Genomic DNA, 24,690 nt, shown 5'->3' with positions numbered 1-24,690 from the left:
AGTCTGCCCCGATTAAACCCTGTGAAAACCAGATGCACATAAAGAAGCATCAAACCTCTTACGATTATTCTAGCATTGGCAGTAAAAAGACGATCTGGAACTAGCTAAAAAGATTATCCAAGTGTGCTATAAGCAATCACCCCTCACGGCCTTGTCTCAATTGAGTGCACGAAATAAATACAACTCAAAATAAAAGATCCCAAAGGTTATAAAAATATCGTGTAGACCACTTCAATAGGCTTCTATCTTGGTGCAATTGAATCGTATGTAGTAATATCTTCAGCTCAGAGAATGACAATGCAGGCAAATTTCTTGTCCCTGTGATTAAATTGTTACAAAAGCCCAAGACCATTACAACAACGGAGACATGAATGTGTTCAATAATTATCAATTGAACCTTTGGTTCAATAAATTTTGTCCAAAACATTTGGACTATATGTTGTACAGTAGCAAAATATAATCAAGAAAATATTAAAATCATATTTACAGTCTGTATGAACAAAGAATCTTGAATTCTATTCAACACTATAGGGTGGAGTGTTGCCCATCGTCAATTTGCTTTTCTGCCAAAATGCCAAGTACTTTTGACCCAACTGATGAAATAATTTTATCACCTCTTGTGTCATTAACCTTGCTCATTTGGGCCTCTTGTAAGGGAATTCCACATGAACCCCATGACTCCGCTGATAAGCTTACCCCATAGTACTCCAAATGATCTGTGATGCTGTTCCCAGATACAGATCTGCATTAAACATCCATGAATGAATCACCAACCAATATAAAAGACAAACTACCAGATGCGATACACCATAGCATGAAGAATTTGTAATAATATTGCACACTCGTTTAATTAGTTATTTAAGTGGAGAAAAGCCGATAGGGAAATGATAGCAACAATTTAAAAATATAATGCACTGGTCAACATTTCTAAAAGTAGGTTGACAGGATGGAAATATAAACAATAAGGCCTACACTAGACAAGAAGACTGGAGATACGATGTCTTTCAGAATGCTCAACATACAACTACAAATACATACTAAACATTCCAAATAATCTTAGTTCCAGATTTTCATTAATCATCCATGAAATTAGCATCAACCAACATATAAAGAACTAGATCAAGAGATATTGTTGTAATAGAGCACTACCCTTGGGTAAACATCCATTCAAGTGGAGGGACGTTAATACAGATATTATGGTAACAACTTAGAAATGGGAGGGACAAGGATAATGTTCTACTCGCTATTTTGATCCCCTCTAGAAGTAGGCTGAGGGAGATGGAAAGTTAACAGAGAAATCAAAAAGAGGTTATATGAAGTTTCTAGAAAAGCTTTTATAGATAACTCCAAATCCACTTTAAGATTCAGATTCTTCATCAGTTACTATAAATAAGGACCAAACAATTACAGAATTGAGTCAAATCATAGTGTCAAATCGATCTCTACATGCTTCTTATCCCACTCAAGAATTCAATCACTGCAAGATGCTTCCAAAAGGATCAATTCAAAATTAAGTACGATAATATTTTTCTCAAAATCAGTCCCCTGCTTATCCAGCTTCTGGGAACTACACTCAAATGAGTAAAGAATCGCCCAAATGAACAGATAAGTGCATCGTGGAGATGGAAGATACAATTTTCCAGGCCAACAAAGTTATCATTTATAAAAATCGCTCAGTAAGACTAACTGTCCCATCTATATTTCTGGTAAAAAAGCTGTCCGCCAGTTTTTCATGTTTAAAAATTTCTGTTGAGAAATACACAGAGGCAAAAATATGCATCCATACATGAAATGCAATAACCTAAGATAAGGTATCTTGGGAAAGCTGTGATGTTAGACAGATAGATTAATGCAATTCTATTTGGGAATGATGCTCCAAAGAAAGTTAGCTTATCCACGATAAGCATGGAAACGGGCTGAAATCAATATCATATAATAGAGCAAGGCATCACTCTCAAAGCAATTTGTGTCTTTGAAAAACAGGTTTTACTCAGATGTCTAATCCTCCAAACCATCCATGATTTTAAGCTAGAGTTTTGTTACACTCATTGAACTGTAAATATTGACTGGCTGCTATTGAGTTAAGAAAAAATATCAAAGAAAACATTGACTATTCATTGAATAGCTTAAAAAGGGTTTGGTATCTGTCAAACAAAACTCTTACCTGCTACAAGATGGATCTTCACCAGAAGCATCACAAATCTTTTCAGCTTCATATGCTAAGCTACCGAATCCAATACTGTAGAGCCACACCTACAATCACAAGAAAATAAAGGGAAATTATGAATATGTAATGTCTTTAACGAGTTTGTCATGACCCTTGAGCCTCTATAATAGCAAAATAAGAATTTTCAATAGTTAAACGCTTCACCATTGATAAATATCAGCTTTAAAGATATTCAAAAACTTCGGAATCAAATTTAAAATATTAGTTCAAAGATGCCATTTTACTTTTTACAAATATACAAAACAATTTACATTGACAAATGTAATGAAAATTCCCTCTTACAGTGCACGGACATTTCTGTCATGTCCCCATTTTTTATTAAAGGAAATAATCAGATTGAGATTTTAAGTGGTACTTAGGTAATGGGCATCAAAGGTGGCATTTTATTTCAAAGCCTTTATGTCCACTTCTCAGATAAGTCTTGGCAGAGCAAAGGACTAAAAGAATATTCAATTATTTTACCACAATTAATCTATAAAAGGAAGCTAACACATTGAAAATCGTGAACTCGCCTTGAACCTCGAGATCCAGGCTTGCTGATCTTGGGCAAGTCCCAGGGGCCCGGACTCAGAGACTCAACCAAGTCTGGGGCCTATCTTGCCAACTCACAAGTCTGCATATGACTTGTCAAGTCTCGATGACAGGACACGCCCACTGATGCAAAGGAAATTTGCCAAAACTTAAAATTAAAAAGTTTTATACTTTTTTGTTCCATTTCTTCTTTGCAACCCTAAAGGGGCCCTCATTTCATTCTATTTGCAAGTAAAGAGAAGAGTCAGTTGAGAAGAACAACAAGAATCCATAGAAATGCAACCAGTGAGGAGGAAAACCAACAAATCTTCATCAAATCACATTGGGAAAGCATAATACTTGCATTTGGTGCATCAAGAGTCTACACCAGCAATTGCAAAGAGCTCTCATCTCAATTCAAATTTCTTGTAAGAGGTAAGAATGAAATGTGAAGGATTTGTTTGGTTTTCTGTGTACTGTCTAACAACAATCTTCATTTTAACTTTCCAGTTTTTAATCATTTTAATCAGCAAACTATAATTTTTTTAAAAGAATGAATAATCAGCAAACCCCATATTTTTAGGAGAAATTCGTAAATATTTATTAAATGAAGGGTTTGCTGATTGTTCTTTCAACTTTGAAGTTTAAATTTTAAAGGGAAAAAAAATTAAGATTGAAGAATTTGAAAGCTTCAAAAACCTACATATTTTTTTCGGGCGGTGGGGGAGGGTGGAGGGAGGGGACAAATCCTTTCTTTTTTTTGTATTACTCTATAAAACACAATGCACAAATGTTTTTTTTTCATAATCTTGCCTTATTGCAGCAGCCTTGAGGTTTAAAAAACCATATGTTTTCCTAGTGTCTTCCTAAATCTAAACCTAAGGCTAAGTAACTGGGACAAAAGGATAAGGCTTGGATATATACCAAAAAAGATTTTCCTGAAAGAAAAATGGACAAGTCAAACATAAATATTGTAAAGAAATTAATCACAGTGTCATCAATAGATTTAAATACCATATGTTGGAATATGTGGCCATGATATTGAGCCGTGTAAATTAGTACCTCTTTAGGTTGTTCATGCAATGCTATGTTGCAATAGAAACATTTGAAGAATTAAAGGAAATGAAGAAGCAGCAAAGGGAGGAGTTGGCAACTATTAGTTCCTGCTCAACCGCATCTGGAGGTTGTGTTGGTGAGGGTTCTTCCATGCCTCCATTCTGTCCTAGTGCTTTTGCTAGTACAAGTGCTTCTACTTCTGTTACTCCTAATGACAATGTTAGCTTTGGTCCTGGAGTTTGGAAATCTAATTTGGATTCATATTTTCTGTCGCGGAGTACTCATGGTTCACAACCCTTACTTGAGAGTGTGCCTTGGAACAAGGAGCAACATGATACTGCAAAAAAAGCAATTAGAAAGTTTTGGTAATTTTGCAACATTTCATTTGTTGCAGCCAACAAAGTCTTTTCTATTTGATCGTTTTAAATTTAAAGTTTCTCATATTATTGTCTTATTTAACCAATTAATCTATTTGCGATAAGTCTCCTTACTGGCAAGGCAGATTAGTTGTCGTAACCATTTGTAGGGTGGGGTTGAGAGCACCTACCAATGATGAATTAAACGGACCACTTTTGTTAGAAATGATAAATTAAAGGACTAGTATGTGTTTGAAGTCAAAATAGTTGTACCATCATGACTGATGATTGGATTGATGGGATGAATAGCGCACTCCTAAATTTTTGTGTTTCCTACAAAATTGATTGATTATTTTAGTTCCTAAATGCATTGAATAATTTGAATTTGATTTAGTGATTAATTTTTTACTTTTGTAATTTCTGATTTATTGATTGATCGTTGATTTTACTTTATTTTTAGGATTCACCATGTTTCCTAATTCCATTGATGCTTCCTCACATGTCAAAAATGTCACATACTTAGGTGGGGCTATTGAGGAAATCATAGCTGAGGTGGATGAAGACAATGTAGTTCAGGTGGTGACGAGCAATGCAACAAATTATGTTTTTTCTGGTAAACTTTTGATGGAGACATCCAAGCATTTTTTGGTCTCCAGGTGCAACACAATGCCTTGACCTTGTATTGGAAGACATTGGCAAACTTGAATGGATCAAGATATGTGTTGATAAGGCCAAAAACATTTGCGAGTCCACCTACAATCATGCATTGATCCTCACCATAACGAGGCAATATATGGGGCAAGAGTTGGCTCATCCTAGAATCACAACATTTGCCTCAAATTTTATCACATTAAAATCTTTGATGCACTCAAAGACAGCTTTGAGGCACATGTTTGTTGATGAGTGGACTTCCTCAACCTGTGCTATGACTACTGCGACAATCAATGCAGGAGTTTGCATATTTTATAAACCACATTTTTGGACCCCTTGTATAGAGATCCTACAAGTGAGTTTTTAACAAATTCTACATTTCACTTTAATTTATATTCAGATTTATGTTTTGTTTGCATTTTTGCTTATGTTAATTTTGCACAATATTTGCAAGTCATTGTGCCCCAGGTAGTTCTAGGAGTTGCTAATGGGGAGAAGCACACTATGGGATACATATATGAGGGCATGGATAGGGCCAACGAGGCCATCAGATCTGTATATGGTGAAGAGAATAAGTGTCATCCCATTTGGATGATAGTTGATAGGAGATGGCACCTCTATCTTCACAAGGCCATACATGCAACCGCTTATTACCTCAATTCGACATACCATCTCCACTCTTATTTCAAGGCAGATGAGAAGGTTCTTCCAGGCTCTATCCAATGTTAAAGCGGGATGTTTATTGGTGATATTGATATCATAACTACACTCCACAAGATAAAGACATTCAATAATGCACAAGGGGATTTTTTGGTAGTCAAATGTGCAAAGTTGATTGCAAAGAATTGAGGCCAATTAATAATATATGTTAAGTGCATAATTTGATTTTATAATTTAATCCTGAAGATGGAAATGACACTGATTTTTTCTTCTTTTTCTTATCTCAGATAGATGGTGGCCAATGTTTGGTGCTAAAACACCAAATCTTCACAAAATTGGTATCCACATATTAAGTCATCCATGTAGCACTTTGGGTTGTGAGTGCAAATGGAGCATGTTTGAGCACATTCATCCAGAAAGGCGCAATAGTCTATTCATGGAGAGGTTAAAGAATGTAGCATTTGTTCGTTACAACTTTCATCTTATAATGAAAAAGGTTTTGGACAGTGACTCCACCCAATCATACTAAAGGACATCCATCCAGAATCCAAAGGGATCGCTAGGTCTACAGATCCTATCTTTACTCATGAGGACCTTGAGTGGATTGACCAAGCAGATTGAAAGGTTAAAGATATTAACAAATTTATTCTTAATTCTTGGCTTTATCATGGTTGGTTGTACCTTTATCCAGCCATACCATTTGATATATCATATTGATGAATATTAATATTTGAAAAGAGGTGAGAAGCTGTCATATCTCAAATTTGCTGACTCCAGCCCATGAATAATACAAGTATGCTTTTATACCCTGGTTGCATCTCTCATGTGCATTCTAATATGATTAAAATGTTGAGAATGCTGTCACACCAATAATTAAAATGTTTATTAATGTTATATGGTTTGTACTTTATTTTGGTTTGTCTTACTCTTTTAAAGAGGCAGCAATTTTATTTGGTGGTGATGTTAATAAATTCGGAAGTGATTGATGCTATCAGACCATGTTTAAGGAGGTTGCAGCTTTTGAAGCATGCTGATCTGTTTTGCTCAGCCACCCTTACATCTACTACAGCAACCATAATAATTCAGTGAAGGCTTCAAATAGAGTATGACTTTAATGTAAAGTTTCCCACAATAAATCATAATATTTAGTTTTTCAGATCATATATTTTTCATTGTAATTTTATGTGTGGTTAACGACCAAACATATCAGGACTGTTGATAGATTCAACATTATAATTCTAAATGGCTATGCTGCCAATACATTGGTTGTCTATTTCATTAACAATATAACATTCATTTTAGATCTGTATGATTTGCTGCCAGGAAGTTGGTGCCCCAAATCACCGTGCCCACAATGTCATCTTGGTGATCAAAAAGTTATGAGGATTTATACATTTCAACAAATATTTGTAAAAATTCAAAAAAGAAAAGCTAGGGATATTACATTTTATCTTGCTATAAGTATAATTATGAACATTTCAAAACCCAATCACTAGCAAATGGTTTAGGTGATTAGTAATTTGATACAAATCATACAGCATAATATATAAAGCTATTAGTAATTAATGACCATTTTATTAAATAACATTTAAAGAAATTAGTCTACAGACTCATTCCACGGATTTCTTCCAAGGTCACATGACAGCTTAAGTACAAATTTGTAGTGACTAATAGCAATATGCAATTTGTTTAAAAGGTAAATTTTATATCTACTCATCAATAGAACCTCCACAGTTTTGTTTTTGCATTTTTACCCTGGTAAAATTTTCTTTGCTGATAACCTATAAGCCACATTATTTTAAATAGCTAAGTGAAAAAACCTAAATAGCACTCATACAATACTTCTTCAAAAGTGCTAGTGAAAGATGGAAAGCGAATAAGCATTGGCAAGACTGAGTGTCTGAAAGATTGAAATAAAGAGCAGATAAAACTTCTTGTGATTGATACAGTTGCAGACCTTATTATTTAAGATTTACTCTTAATTAAGCATCTTATAGGTTTCTACTACTTACATGGTTTCTATTGGCATTGTTCAGGATAAGCAATTCTGCTGCATTTACTCATTGAAGAAAAATTTGCCCGTATTAATCAGGAAACACTCTTAGTTTGGAACATGACCCTTTAAGTTTCAAATGGCACATTTAATAATCTTCTGTACAATCTTGCATATTACAGTGGTTCTATTGCTGAATCTTCATAGAGAATATTCTTAGTTATTTTTATTTGCTATTAATACAGCAAATACTAGGGAAAAAAATCATCACTGAACTGTTTATGCCTTTTAATACTTCTCAGAAAAAGAGATTTAGCATGTCAAAAGGGGGGGAAAAAAGTACGATAAGCTTTAAAACGGGCAATAAACAATTGCTAATTATATGTTGTGTAGGCAAATACCTCTCTTGGAAAATGATGATACGTCCACTGTGGAAAATATGTGTAAAATGGTGGCAAATGTGGAACCATATCATGTTCATGAGTCACCCGTATAGTTTTTGGCACCAAAGAGCTGTAATAAGTTGCAAACACCGAATTGCCAATACGGGGTTGCCCAAAGGTCATAACCTGAATATCAACTATTCCAAAGTTGACCTGTTCAATTATGGACAAAACAAATCAAAATTTTATAAAATAAAAGTGCAATGATTGACTGCAAGCAACAATATATTTTACATGAAATTGAAAGATTTTTTCATTTTAATTGGACTCAAAGACCATTTTAACTTTTTTTAAGGCAACAGTCGTAATAATAAATAAATTAAGGTTCCCTGTTGAAACATAGGAAATGCAAAAAGATCTGCCTACAAAGATGGGAAGTTCATTTTCCAATTTAAAAGACATAATTGATACAGGAGCCTAAATAAATTTTTGTTTCCCAGATATTGAAGCTCAAATATTACTATCTACAATAATAGTATTTTTCTTGTAACGATGGCATACAGTCAGATCAAGGGCGCAGAATGCAGCCATTGCTCCACCCATTGAATGTCCCGTAACCATAACTGTCAATCCATCTCTCTTCTCCAGCGCCATCTGAACTGCATCTACAATTTGTGGGCGCAAACTTGTATTGTGATAAGCTGAGTAAAATCCATAATGTACCTGCATTTAAACCAAAATCAGTATTAAATTACTGCTCTATTGATAGAATTTCATAAAATGAAATCCAGCAAAACTCACCATTGCACCAGGCATATCAGGATAGTTGAGATCAAGCTTCTTACAGAATAAATCCTCCACCCAATTCTGTAAGCTGTACCAGCATACAACACAGACTTGCGAAGTTAGTTTTATCATTATTGGAAGTCAGCAAAAGTACTGTCATAAGTACAGAAGTTCCTAAAATATGTTTTATGATTATGAATAGATCCTGTAGGCACTAGTTATATATTCCTCCTAATCATCAACCTTTTCTTTATCATCATATATCATATCACCTCACATACGAATCTAGTTTTTGCATGTTCTAGTATATATATCCTCTAATGCTCAGCTCTTTCTTTGCAATATTCATGATATCCATGATGCATATCATGTTACCTATTTCTAAACCCTTGTGCATGCCTGTCACCAGAACATATATATTTTGATATGCTATATACTCCAAAACCTGCTATGTAAACCTCAATCGACCCCCCACCAACAAACATACACATAGACATGGTTTTCTGTGCCAAAAGGCCAGCATACAAACATAAATCACAATTTCTTGTACCATATTTAACATTCATTGGCTGATAAACATAAACCCTACAATTTATTTATATAAATAACATTCAACTATAAGCGCAATATATACATAAAAGTTTGCAGACATATATCATCCAGCTATATACTCAAGTCTCCTGCCTAACTCCCGCCCATGTGGCCTGGTCAAAGAGGAGTTTTCTTTGTTGCCAAGCGCTAGCTTGTGTTCATATGAATGACCCAGGGTTCTGCCCAGCCTACTTCAAACCCTCAGTCACACCTGCCATTGGCAAACTTATAGAGGATATGTCCTCATCCTCTTCACCCAATGAGCAATTAGGTATATATTAGGACCCATCACCTACATATGGCCAAAATCAGCCCTCAATGTCTAATAAAGGTCCAACCCAAAACAATCAAACAAATATGTCAATACCACACCCTCCCCCATATGACTCAAGTCAATGCTCAAGTCAACATTGTGCTCATTAAAGCATTAATTGCATCATGACTACTAGTTGTAGTCAAGTAAGCATTTGAAGAACACCCTCATCGTCTTGACTTCCTTGAGCATCTTGGAATGATTCCTGCGAAGATTTCTATCTTGAGACTTCAAATCATCACCTCTTTTTACGGACATATTGGAACATGCTATGAGAGAGTCATGAATTCCTAGTCATATCAATCCAAATGACATGCCATCTATTGAACTGTCCCATGGTAAAACACTTAATATAGAGGCTATTGTCAACAAATGGAAAGTCGGACTCTAGTTTAAGTTGTGTAGATACAAACCCATCAAATAATCGAGTTGTGCAAACGACAACATTGAAGCCAAAAGAAGATAACTACCAGAGCATACAATGAAACAATAAAAGAATCCCAAGGTATCATTTTAATTTCAATCCAAGTGGGTCCAATTCACCGAAACACCATGTTGCATGTTCTTGACCTTGAACTTCCATAAAATATCCTTATTAGTCATCCATGGATTCAGGATAAGCAAGCAATCCCATCCACCTATCATTAGTGCATCAATTTCCACGGTGTAGAAATCGCAGCTTTGTACATCTAAGTCACTTCAAATATTGCAGATTATTGTAAGGTTCTTAAAATAAATCACATCATCATCTTGGTGCAAATGTTGCCATTCCTCCACCATCATTACCATCTTCATCCTATGTTGGTCAACTTCTTGAATATCATAGACAAAGGGTGCAAGGTCTACGAGATCATGGTGCTTACTATGTTGGTCAACTTCCTCTACCACCAAGGTTCTATGGAAAACACTAAAGCAATTAACAAAGGATAGATCTTAAAAGTCATTTAATGTGGCACAATGAATTTCATAAAGAATGACTTACTTGAGGTTGAAATCATAGGTAGTAACAATAATGATTAGATATATAGAGATGAAAAATTGATACCATGCTTTGTCGAAGAGACCTATCCATGACACTCAAAATGAGTAAGAATAAAAGTTATGAAGGACAAGGATTGGGATTAAATGAACAAGATCCTCTTGAACCAATCACTATCAACATCAATCATCATAGATTTGGTTTACGAAATATGTCTCTAGTGGAAGAATCCTACAATACGAATAGCACCTCTCATATTGCAGTGTGTCTTTCTCATTATTAAAATTGTTAGGGCACAAAACTTCAAAGACTCCTTCACTCACTTCGCCGCCTCCTTTAATGAGCTAAAAATCTATACTACTACATCCATCACCACACCTTCTATTGTTCTTCCACTTGTCTCTTCAAAACTCATTTCTCAAGACCAACAAGATCCTAAGTCTCTGGATATATACAAAAATGATGAAGTTATATCTGAATTCACAAGACCTCTTTAAGAATTTCCAATCAATGACCGCAACAAAGCTAACATAGAATTAGATGCACCAACTTATTTTAGGGTATAATTTGAGTCCCTTAATTCAAAATTTTCAAAGGATTCAAAAGAATTAAAACAAATTAAATCCCATAGTTAAAACCTCTTTGAGATGCTATTGGGTAAATAAGAAAAAAAAAAAAAAAAAGAATCACAAAATGATGAGTTTACTAATATAGCCTCTTCGAGCATCAATAGATGACGAACTTGTCCTCTTTAATTTTTCAAAATAAAAAAAGATCAAACAATAGTCCAAGAAAATCCTTCACAACTATGGGTGTAGATGTTGATCCCAAAATCCTTTATATTGCAATCAATATTTCAATGGAAGAACAAATACCCAAAATCAATAATAATAATAATAAATTGTCATGGCCTTACTTGGATCTATTATGCATTAGTTGACGAAGCATCATTGCCATGAGATCTATGTCAAGAGTCTTTTGCTACCCACGTTTGATATCCCATGGTCAAAGACCATTCATGAAAATACATCTATTGTTACACCTTACCACCCAAACTTTCTCATATACACCATAAAACTTTCCATCATTTATTCAATCTCATCAACCCTAGAGATATATAATATTTAAGGAGCTTTGAAGATACCTTACCGAGATACTTCAACTCAAAAGAGGCTTCTTTTGCATTAAAAGAATTGTACAACAATACCTATGGTGCAAGCACTAGTGAAATTATCTTAGCCACCAAAATATTTTGAGTATGTTTGTCTTAGTCATTATGTCCAAATCAAAAGTGCCTTGACACCCTTAATCATGTCAATCATATCATGAATAGCAAAGCTAATAAGTTTCATATTGTTAATCAAAAGCATGCACCTCTAAAACTTCCATGACTAAATATCACAATTGCAAAACACCAAAAAAATGAACAATGCAAAAGAAACATACAAATATAATTAGAAAAGGTAAAAACCATCTTTTAGTGGCACCTTGGACAAGAACCATAGTGAAACCTACTTGCGAACACCATGTGTAATAAACTAAAAATCACCATCTACTAGGTCCTTGTTCATTTCCCCAACCTATATACATCTCATTAGTTCATGTTTTCCACTACTCATTCCCTTTCACACATATTTGTACATGAGCAAATAATTGCATCTTATTTTGGAATAAACCTCGATTTATGCCTTTGGGCTCATATAGTAGCTACAATAACTTCCATAGTTGACAAATTGTAAGTTGTATACATTTCCCACAATTGCATCAATAAATGCAAATTCAAAATGACATGTACTATCAAATCTTCCTAGAAGCATGTGTTTTAATCAAAGATCCCAAAATTGTTGTGATTCAGGTGATTCTAGCGATTTCGTGATTCGAGTTAGGTTGGGCGATTTTTGTTGACTCGGTGAATCGGATTGCCAATTTTTGGGCATAAATCACCAAATCAGGCTATTTCTTCAAAAATCACATAAAATCACCAAATATCGCTCGAACAATCAGTCACATGACAGCCATATTGCTCAAATTAAAAACATAAAAATATACTTCTTCTTTTCATGATTTTTTTTGCTATTCCTCTTTTTAATAACCCTAAAAGGCCTTCCAATTGTTACAAGAGAGGAAAAGTGAGAGAAAACAAAAGAGAAACCACAAGTTTGCAACCAACAAAAAAGAAGAGCATCAAGGAGATCAAAAATCAATTTGGGGAGGCCATAAGATTGCATTGGGGGCATTAAGGAGTCAATAGCAACGCTCCTCAACTCATTGGCAAAAGGTAAGTGTTGATTTATTTATTTTTGTTAGTATTTGTAAATCTTGAATGTTTTTTCACTAAATTGCAAAGTGCAATCTTGCGAACCTACAATGTTTTTATAACAAATTTGCAAACATGTATTTACAATTTTCTCAAAAAGAATGTAGGGTTTACTTTTTTTTATTAGTACAAGTTTTTAATTGAATTTTCTTATTGCAGCAGCCTTAACTTTCATTTTTCACAATGCCTAGAAAGGATGAGGCTTCAAAATATACAGAAGAATTTCCTAGAAGAACAAAACATCAAACAAAATGTATGTTTAGTAAAGGCATAAATTCTGGTGGCATCTATAGATTCAAATACCATATTGCTAGCATACCTGGACATAATATTACCGTGTGCACTCAACAAACTACTGAAGCAAAACGTTTTTGTTATATGGCATTACAAACATATGAACAAGAGAAGTTAAATAAGAAAAGGCAACTTGAACAGTTAAGTGCTATTGGCTCCCACACTCCCGCATCCACATCTGTAGGTTGCATTAGAGAAGGTTCTTCCAGGCCTCCCTTTCATCCCAATGCTAGTGCTACCCGTTCTTATACTGAGATTGACCCTAATTACATTTCGTCCTAGCATGTAAAAGTCCAGATTGGATAGTTACTTAGTGTCACGCACTACTCCTGGCGCACAACCCTCGCTTGAGAGCATGGGTTTGAACAAGGAGATTCATGATGCTGCCAGAAAACAAATTTGCAAATTTTGGTACTTTTGCAACATTCCATTTATTGTAGCCAGGTAATTAATTCTTTATTATTTGTTTTCTATAAGTTTAAAGTTAAATTTAATTATTTCTATTTGTGTAATCATAGTTTCATATTACATAATGATTTGTCATATTAACTTCTAATCATAATCTATTTGTGACAGGCCTCCTTATTGGCAAGGCATGATAGATGTCGTAAATATTTGTGGTCCGACATTTAAAGCCCCTACTAAGGCTCAATTGAGTAGGTACTTCTTAGATGAAATGGTAGAGGATATGAAACTTAAGCTAGAGGACCATCGAAGGGAATGGACCATATAAAGTGTTGTACCATCATGACTAATGGTTGGACAGATAGGAGGAATAGAACACTCCTCGATTCTCTTATTTCCTATGGAGGTGATTGATCATTTTACTTTCCTACATGCATTGTGAATTGTAATTGAATAATTTAAATTTTGATTTGTTGATTGCTAATTTCTTGATGATCCATGATAATTAATTGTTTTGCTCTATTTAAATTTTGTAGGATCCACCATGTTCCTCAAGTCTCTTGATGTTTCCTCTAATGTCAAAAACGCCACGTACTTCTCATGTCAAAAACACCACATACTTATGTGAGGTTATTGAGGAAGTCATAGCAGAGGTGGGGGAAGAAAATGTGATGCAGGTGGTGACATAATGCAGCAAGTTATGTTGTTGCAGGTAAACTTCTAAGCTTTAAGTTTTAACTTGTCAAGTTTTGAAAATAAATTTATTTGTACTTTTCTAATTCTATGTTTCTTAACATGTGTATATTTCTAATTAATTTAAAATTCTTGCAAGTAAACTTTTGATGGAGAGGCACCCCACAATATTTTGGTCTCCTTGCGATACATTGCCTTGACCTCATTTTGGAGGGCTGTAATGTCCCTATCTAAAACATTAATTAAATATTTCTTCACTAAACCATTTCATATATGACAATGAAGAGTCTAACTCTTTGTGAGAAAGGTGTGCAGTTATGTCAAGGAGTTACAGCATTTATAGATATCAACTTTGCTTGCTTTGGTTGGTCAATGTTATTGAAGGAGTTTTTTATATGATCAGTAGATACTTGGACTTGATTTTTTTATTATTATTGCTTCTATAAGTTTGTTATCAAGTAAGATTATTATGATCTGTGAATGATCACTGGGAAAGGTGTGAATTGGCCAATTATGTATGGTGTGTGTGTGTATTGAAGATCATTTACAAACCTTTTACTCATTTGAGCAACAACATTAGACTTACAAGCTTATTTGAGGTCCTTACAAGAAACCACACTAGAAACAACAATTGGAAGACCAAGAGTCACAACTTATAATCCCACAAAGATGTCCCTCCTAAGATTTGAACCTGGGTCTCCACAATGAGAACTCATTGCTTCAACCAAGTTAATTCCCTTGGACATATGTGTGTGGGTGTGTGTGTGTATTTTTGGTTGGGTTTTCCTCTCTCAAGTTGGAGGGTTTTCCCAAGGTATTTTACGTGTCATTATGTTCATTATTTCTATTTGTCTTAAATTCTATAAAAATCCTCCACTTTTGTAATGCCATTTCCTTCTAGGGTAAAGTTAACTTTTATAACTAGGAATTCTTAGCTTTAGCTAAAGGGCTAGTCTTCCACCATGTACTACCATACCAAGTAAATTATATTGCTTGTAAGATTGTATATGATTGGCTTATGCCACCTCCCAAGGTATCTTATTTTTATTCAGGATGGCCAATGATTATAAAATTATAATAATAAGGAAGATAGCCAATTGCTTTAATTCATTTTCTCACAGTATGGTTTGGATTTTAGATTTTATCCCAGACACCAGATAAACAACAATAATGAATAACCAAAAAAGATGCAAGAGACACCTAAATATCCTGGGAAAATACCTCTAGAATGAAGGTTAAAAGTTAAAACCCAGCCACACAAAAAAATATCATTTTATTGATCATAAAATTCAAGTGTATAATGCCTATTGCTTGATGCGATAGCTATAACTTAAAGAGAGACTCTTCACATTCCAACCAAAAGTCTCTTAAATTTCCTAAAACATGACTCTATTTTACAATTACAACTCTGTATTTTCATGCCTTAATGCACGTTGAACATACATGTCTTTATTTAATATTACAATTTATCATAAATGTCCTTTTCAACTGAAGGTGACCATTACAGAATTAACCCTAGAGATAAAGATTTCTATCGTAGCTATAAACTCCAACACTCCCTCTTAGAGAGAGAGGGAGAGAGAGAAATCTTTAGCTGAATAGTCACACAAAGCTGCAACCAAAATGTCAACAACAAAATCTAATCATATAGATCCCATAAAATTTCATGGAATCATTCAACATGAAATCTTGCAAGAAACACAACCAGATTCTCTCATGACATTAAGAGAACAATATACTCATCATTAATAATCATGGAATCACTCAACATGATAGTCCCGTAAAAATTACTCACAATCATGGAATCACTCAATATGATAGACTTGTAAGAATCACAGTTAAACCTTTAATCACGGACTCTCTCAACGTGAACTGTCATGGAATCTCTCAACACGACATCCAACTCCCATCACAGAATCTCTCAATGTGATGTCATCATGGATTGTCAACATGATGTTCACTTCCCAAAGTGAAAGAGTTACCATAGTTGATTCTTACAATCTTATTTATTCACACAAGAATAGAAATAGGCATAACAAAAACAAGACTTAATTGTATTTAAGTCTCAAATTTTACAAATACCACAAGCATCACAAGCATTTATGAGAATGAAGGGGATTCCATAAGCACTCTCTCTTAATTATAAAGCCTCTCTCTGAAGCTAACATCTCCCTCTTACTTAAAGCAACATATTGCCTTTCTTGTTGCATCTTGCAACGATGAGAGATAAAAGATCAATTGCTATTTATAACCAACATTCATAAATATTGAAAGGTAACCACTATTTTCAACTATAACAGAATATCAAAAATCATAGGATACTTAACAATTTCATGCAATGCTTATCTCTGCAACCTATACCCAAACCAGAGTTTAAGCAGAGTCTACAAATATCATCAAGATCAAGCTCACTCATTAAGAGGGTAACATGGTAATCAAGATCCAAAAATGTAGGTTTCCATGTGGTCATAGATGGCCACCAAGGATGGGATGCCCAAAACCTGATGCTGACACAAACAAAAACAGGAATCACACATATATGAATATGAAAGGTTTGAGCTTGACTAACTGTTCAAGTATCTGCCCCAAATCTTCAGATTATACTTGGCATAAAAAGCTATTCTATAGCCACATGCGTAGTATGAAATAAATGAACTCAGCAACCCCAAAATAGTGCCTCATGTCAATGACTAACATATACCAGAATAATGTCTCTCAATAGGAAATGAATAAGACATAGTGCAGGCCAAGGTCATACTTAAAAATTTGAGGGTGTCATCATCTGAGTGCGGTGCATCCCTGCTATAGGTCCTACTATATCTGCTTCATTTTCATGGACAGCTGCAAGGCAGTGATTGAACTTTTTTTGAAAAAAATTCATTTCCTTCATCCTGAACATAGAACAAAATACAGAAAATGCCGCCCAAAGAATAATGTGTTCTTTTACTGATGATTCAAAACTATTCTCAACAAAGGCCACACCTGTCTCTTAATTCTCCGTCAAAAAGATTCTTCCAGAAAAAATGACTGACTATAACCACAATAAACATGCAATCAAGACACAGATCATTGTACATGAATGCTCAACGATATGGAAGAAGACTTGACAACAAAGCCTGCACATTAACGGACATAGACCAACAAAAGACACAATCAAGTCTCTCTTCTAGACTATCGTTACTTGCTCTGATCTTGATCATGCACTGTTGCATTTATGCATCCCATCCATACACCATTGGAAGGAAATTAGAGAATCGAACATTATAATGATGATGCACCGTTGGAAGAAGATGAGTGAAATGATCATCCCATGTAATAATAATTACAATGGCCTTTTTGTTTCCCATAATAACATACGCACCTATACTCTCCATGCCGATGAACAGCTCCTAATATCATAATGACATCTTGGCATTTATAAAATAATAAATTCCAAACATCATTGATAAACATGAAAGGAATGAAAGCTGATACGATAAACATGACAAAAACTTCATCAAAAGACTGGATGTAGCCCAAAAAACATCTGTATTTGATCTTTAATTATGAAGATAATTGCCATGGTCGATCTTCTCATTTCCTTTTGAGTCACCTGACTTTTATTTGACTGGAGATATGAATTTGCCACAGAATCTGTCTTAAACAGTCACGAATTTAGGGGCACAAAGCTAGTGGACTGATACGCTTTTCAAATATTTCATTCATGACACCCACTGCAGTCCCTTCACTTATGACAAAAATCAAGAATACGTAACAGGAATAGCTACCAAAATGCCCTTGAGATTTTAAAAGGAAAAAAAAAATGATAAAAGGATAAACCGGAGTCAACAACACAAGAAAAAATCCCAAACATAGACTCGGCATCCAAATAAGTCACGTACATAATTCAATCAGCATCTATGAAAAGAAATACACAAAGAAATTCATGGTCCTGCCTTAGCCAGAAAGGGTATTTCTTTTGAAGAAAGAGATTAGAGTCCTAATAACAGACACAAAGATCCAATAAACCCATTACCAAAGAGACGACAATGATCAAAGATGAATATTCAAAGAATTCTTCATTGCTATGATAAACCTGGCTCTGATACCATGTTAGATTTTAACCCAAACACCAGATAAACAGCAAAAACAAATAACCAGAAAAGATGCAAGAGACACATAGAAACATCCAAGCAAAAGCCTTCTAGAATGAAGGGAAAAACCCAGCCACACAACAAAATATCTTTTTATTGATCATAAAATTCAAGTGTACAATGCCTATTGCTTGATGTGATATATACAACTAAAACAAAGACTCTTCACAATCCAACCGACAGTCTCTTTGATTTCCTAAAATGTGACTCTTTATTACAATTACAACTCTTTGTATTTCCATGCCTTAATGCACATTGAATGACACGTCTTTATTTAATATTACAATTTATCATAAATGTCCTTTTCAGCTGAAGGTGACCATGGAATGAATGCCCAAAGATAAAGATTTATATTGTAGCTATAAACTTCAACATTGGAAACTGGTGCAGGAGCACCTAAGGATTGCCTAGGCAATCTAAGGTTTCATGTTTTTGTTGTGTAAGTGTAAGCCTTAGGGCATTTTGGATGTGTTGGATATAAGGTCATGTTGACTATAGGAGTACAACGGAGATTTTGTTCATAGGGTCTTAGAGCCTTTCACTAGGTACAATTAGGGACTAGCAAGTTGCAAAGCCCTCTGATTGGCACAAGGCATGGTGATGACATCATCATGAGGTCAATAACATCTAGGAAGAGTTAGGGTGAGGTTTTTACCTTAGATAAGGTTTGTGGTTAAGTTTGGGAAGATTTGAAGGTCATTTGACCAAATTGGAGAAAAGTTGTAAAAAAATGTAAAAGTTGCAATGTGCAACTTTGCAACTTTTGGCAAGAAAGTTGCAAAGCATTGTAGAGGAGTCCTAAGGAGTGAATAACCACCTAACCACCCTATATAAGGCATGAGAAGACCTATGAGCAGGGTTGGAAGTCCATTGTACAGATTGAGTGTTTTTGCAATCAGCATCTTGAAGCATTTATGAGCAATTTCTTTGGTTTTTATCATAGTAGGTAATTAGGAGTTCAAGATCCATATTGTCACCTCTGCATCCTTTGTTTGACATGTTTTCCTAATTCTGTGTGTTGGTAGATAGGGATTTTGATTAGTTTATTTACCTCTTGTAAAATTACTTTGGTTTTACACTGTCAATGGTTTTGTCGAGGTAGTTCTTGAAGATGGAGCTCTAACTCACTTTCCCACGGTTTAATCCGTACGACCTCTTGGGAATAGTGAGTAGACTCCATGTACATAATATGTATAGAAGCCGAGGCATCAAATGCAACGCAAGTTTTTTAAGGTCTTGCCCTAGGTGAACCTGTGGTGAGTCCGGCTAGGGAAGCCCATATAGAAACCAGCATTACTTGCAGAGGAGCAAAGCTCGAGTCCAAATTCCTTTTGGACATGGAAGAAGGAAGTCTTACCATCATCCCATGAAGTGGAGAGGTTTCTACCAATCCTAGAGCAGGCCTAAAACAATAGAGATTGTTGAAGCAACCTGTGAAGCCTAAAAAGCCTAATTTTCACCTAATTTGGGTTAGGGCAATGGATGGAAGGGTATGACCCCAAAACCCAAAAAATCCTCGAGGGAATGACTAATGAACCAAGAAACCTAAAAAAGATTGCAGGGTTCTTTTGGAAAGCACAGGAGAAAAACCCTATTTTCTCGCTGTAGGAACCCTAATTGGGGCTACTAGCCTTTTAGGCCTATTTGTGAAGAAATGAAAAGATCGGATGGGAAGATGGATTTGGTGGGACTTCTAACAGACCTAATTGGTTGAGTGGAAGTGTTTTGCAATACCTCCATACCTCTGCAAGGCCTAGTTCAAGATTTGGAGGTTGTGGGCCTTTATGTTGCTTTAAGGGCTAGGGTGAAGGGAGTGTGAATGCATCAAGTTTTGGATTGATAAAGTAATCTTTCTTGTAGTTAAGTTGGCTAGAGAGACCAGGGGATCCTTAGGAAGATAAGGTCCTATAGGTGACAAGTGGTGTGGAAGAGACACCCTAAGAGTCTTAGTTGAAGACCAAGAGCATGAATCAGTGATTGATTCATCCAACCTCCCTATCAGAAACACACATGTTTATCACTTTTAAGCAACAAACTCTACTTTAACCCTATTTATCTGATTGGAAAGAAGCAGCATATATCAATATGGATTAATGATATATTGGCCTAGAAACTAACTTTGAGAACATCCAGTTTGCAGTAAATACAATATTCAAGAGTTCTACTTATGACAAGAAACATCGAGTTGATTTATCAGGAGTGCATAACATTATTTATGTGTATGTAGAAAATCAGTGGTATAAGGTAAATTCTAATGTGATACAATATGGATTAATGATATATTGACCTAGAAACTAACTTTAAGAACATCCAGTTTGCAGTAAATACAATATTCAAGAGTTCTACTTATGACAAGAAACATCAAGTTGATTTGTCAGGAGTGCATAACATTATTTATGTGTATGTAGAAAATCAGTGGTATAAGGTAAATTCTAATGTGATACTGAGGTTCACAGAGTTGGACTCCACCCATGTACCCATACCCACATCTCCCAGTGACTGTATTTCGAACTACTATAGCTGTGTCCTTGTTCATACATTTGTGTACCCTATTTCAATTTGAGCCCTCATAGCCATATACCACATTTCCTAGTGGTTACAGAGAAATGCAATCAGTATCAAAAATCAATATTTGTTTTGTAGCGAATTATCAGACAAGACATTTTCAATGCAAGAGCTCAGGTTATCATAGTTATCAAAATCCAATTTAGATGTTTGCATAATTGCTAGAGTTTGTATCCAGGCATGATGAATACATACTCTAGCAATTATACTTTTCAAACTGTAGCAAATCATCAGAGTAGACATTTTCAATACAAAATCTTTTGTTTATCATGGTTATCAACATACAATTACCCCCAAAATGAGTCACAATTCTGGAAACTGCCTGAGACCCTCTCTTCTACCCTGAAAGTTATTAAGCCTTTCGCTAAGATAACTGAAGATAATGTGGATTGCCCTCCTCTTAATGTTCCTGATATGTTAGAGAATGTTTTAAAAAGTGATGTTGCTTCCAAGGTTGGTTCTCTTTTCCAGGAAGCGAGGACCCAGTAGCTGGGATAAACAGTTAACCTGAGATAGAAGTTTCTATATTTCTCCTTAATGCTGTTCCTACATCTACCTCAAATGTCTCCACAGAGATTGTGATGGATGAGGGGATTCAGATCAATATTCCTGATTCTATGATTGTAAGAAACTTCTGCTCAGCTTTGGAAATCTCTTGTTCGAAGATTCTATGGTAAACATCCCAACATTGATTCCATTAGAAGATTGGTGCTTCAGATTTGGAATCTCCTAGGCGAGGTTGAGGTAAAAGAAACGCTAAATGATTTTTTTCTGTTTACCTTTTCCAATCTGAAAGACTACACTAGGAATTTATCAGATGGACCTAGAGTTTTTGAAAAGAATGGCCATGCATTAAACAATAGACTCCTAGTTTCAACCATATGAAGGATCACCCTTCCAAATTTCCTGTTTGGGTTTGTCTACCCGGCCTAGCCTTGGAATTTTGGAGTGAAAAGATTCTGATGATTATTACCAATTGATTCGGCAGAATTGTGTTATAGATAATATCACTAAATTGAAGTAACAGCTTTCATACGCCAGACTTTTTGTGTTTCTGAAGGAAAGTCAGATGGTTCCAACCCAGATTTCCTTATCCTCTAATTAGGAATTTTGTTACAACAGATACATTATGAAGATTTTCCAATCATTTGCAATTCATGTAGCGAAATGAGGCATAATTCTTGTTTAAGAGGGAAGTAAAATCACAATGTTTGGAAGAGAAAGGCACATCGGCCTGCCTCTCAGTTGAATTCTTCTTCTCCCTCTAAGGTTCAGAAAGATGAAAACATCGTATCTCACAATACTTCAAGACTGGACGATAGTGCTGTTAGTCATCCTATGTTTTCTCCCAGGCTCAACAATAGAAGGTCTGAAGATGAAAACAAAAGCTCTATGGATCATTCAAAGATGGATGCCTCTTACATTACTCCAAGGCCTGAAGATAGAAAGGCCATTATTATGAAAAATAAAACTGCTTTGGATCACTTTTTTAAACCATCTTGATATGGGTGGGGCTGTTTGTTTGTAGCTTTTAGTCTCATTGCTGTTTTAGATTTTCATTGCTATTTGGTGCGGTCTTTTTTTGGTAGTTCCTTCTTGTCCCGATGTGCTTGATGCTTTATCTTATGTTAAAAAAATTGAGGACCTCACAAAAAGCCCTGCTTGCCTTAGCAAAAAACATTCATTAAATGTTTGTATTCATCACAATAGAGTTTGTATCCAGTCATGATGAGTGAAAACGCTAGCAATTATGATGCTCCAAAAATACAAGGATAAAGTTTGATACACGAACATTTGCAGGAGAGAACTTGTAGACAAAAACAAGGAGGCTTGAGACAATTAAATGACTTTACAATACAGTGCTGGATGGGAAAAAAGTATAATGCAAAGAATAAGAACAAGAAGGCAGGCAAATAAAACCATTCACTGAGATTGCTCGGGCACTCAAACAAACCCATGCACAAAACAAAAGAAGCTATGAAGTTCAGTGCACATATAGCATTGAATCCTAAGGTAAGTGGAGTGAAACAAACACCGCCTACACTAGGCCAAACACAAGAAAAGTTTACCCATAGATTTTTCAACTATTTCAACTGAAGAAAGGAGTCTGCAAGGCCACTCTGTGCAGATTAAAAAATAATAATTTGCTTAGCTTATATGTACCTAGTCATCTCATATACAAGAAATATTTAAAAACTTTTAAGAGATAGGCTACATGCTTAAACTAACTACTGAAAACTACTATAAGAAAACTAGCCAATAACACGGTTTCTATCCAATAGTCAATACACATAGGCATGATTTATAGCTTCATGTGATCTGTAAATTTGAAACTACCATGGTCAAATCAAAAGCAGAATATACAATTTCAGCACAAAAACAAAAGAATGTGACAAGTAATTTGCTTACCTGTTTTCCTGGGTGCCCCTAAATGCAATGACAATTGCATTTAGATCATTTGCAATACCCACGAAAGCCTGCAAGGACACCAAGTGCACCTTTACCACATTTTCATGTTAACAGAACAATGTATGCTACTATACCTTAATTAGTTTATGCACCTTAATTTGAACAATCTCTTAGGTATATATGAGATATATGTCAAGTCACATTTTGTTTCCATATGGAGGTTGCAGTACACAAACATCACCCTTAAGCATAGTATGTAATGTCCCCTGTTGGAACCTTTACTAATTTATCCTAAATTCCTCAATTAGGGTTTGGATTGCAAATGTCCCCTGATAGGATTAGTCATTAATCTTATTAGATTTGAGTTGACAGTACAAACTGTTATCATCATTTCCTACCTTATAACTACTTCAACTTAATGAAGGACTAAATGTTGTCCAAGTTGCCTAGACACCAACTTCGCAATGGATTCCCTCAGAGTTTACAAATCTAAGCCCTTAAGCCATTCTTGGGACGATGTTCACTAGGCACTTGGGGTTGCTGACCTCCACCCTATCTTGGGAGAAAGATCCATCGCTTGGATTTATACAAGCCCCTCCTTGGTAACATTACAGTTTCCTGTTTTTAAGTCAATAGTAATAAAATTTAGATAAATATAAGTTTATCGATTTGTTATGAGTATATTTATTTTATACAAATGAATATATATATTTCTGATTTAGTATTTTGTAGATAGTATGTTACAGCATTAACAGCTGTTAAACAGTGCTTTCCAGCATTGCAGATAATTCATTTCCGTTTGATAATGGTCATTCTCTTTCTTTCTATTTAGTGATATAGCCCCTTATTTCTCTTATCTCTTCCTTGTGAAGAGTAACATTTGTATTTTTATAATCTCCATTCTTATGTTTCTTTCCTATTTGATGATTCCTCAATATATGTATCCCTTTGTTATGAATGGAAGGCTATGTCTTTCCCAGCAGTCAGAATCCTTGCAACGGTGGTGGCCCTTCATAATTAATCAGGTTGCTACTATTATGGCAATTGACACCATATTAATCTAACATGTATTGTTGTTGAGTACCAAGATGCTAATATTATCGGTCTTAATAATGATCCTAAATCAAATAGGCAAATTGATGAACATTGAAAACCTTCAAAACCAAAAAGCATCTGATATCTCAGAGCTCACACCATGGCATATGAAGTTTGAGTAATAAACACATCCATAATATTCAATATTATCTGCTAGGTAAACTCTGACAAAGAGGTACAGCCATTCAAAAGTGATTTCTTCACATTATTGTAATTTATATGAACAATCAATCTAAATGTGCTGAAGTAGTCATAACTCTGTAATATTGTTTTG

At 35.0% G+C, this 24,690-nt stretch overlaps 1 protein-coding gene across 3 annotated transcripts in view; it reads right to left on the bottom strand.

Moving 5' to 3' along the window:
* Positions 1–298: 298 nt before the first annotated feature.
* Positions 299–24,690, bottom strand: part of LOC149540481 (feruloyl esterase 1-like) — a 65,652-nt gene continuing 41,260 nt past the window's right edge. For all 3 annotated transcript variants that reach the window (XM_089801580.1, XM_089801582.1, XM_089801581.1), the window contains 6 exons: positions 23,322–23,389; positions 8,638–8,710; positions 8,398–8,559; positions 7,855–8,049; positions 2,165–2,253; positions 299–742 (listed from right to left, as the gene is read on the bottom strand). In XM_089801580.1, coding sequence (XP_089657706.1) covers positions 526–742; positions 2,165–2,253; positions 7,855–8,049; positions 8,398–8,559; positions 8,638–8,710; positions 23,322–23,389 — 804 coding nt within the window. In that variant the 3' untranslated portion in view covers positions 299–525. The remainder of the gene's footprint in view (positions 743–2,164; positions 2,254–7,854; positions 8,050–8,397; positions 8,560–8,637; positions 8,711–23,321; positions 23,390–24,690) is intronic.

Source organism: Cupressus sempervirens, chromosome 9 (genome assembly GCF_028749045.1).
Source record: "Cupressus sempervirens isolate cs-2001-9-10 chromosome 9, ASM2874904v1, whole genome shotgun sequence".
Lineage (NCBI taxonomy): Eukaryota > Viridiplantae > Streptophyta > Pinopsida > Cupressales > Cupressaceae > Cupressus > Cupressus sempervirens.
This window is presented reverse-complemented; position numbering and strand designations above follow the sequence as displayed.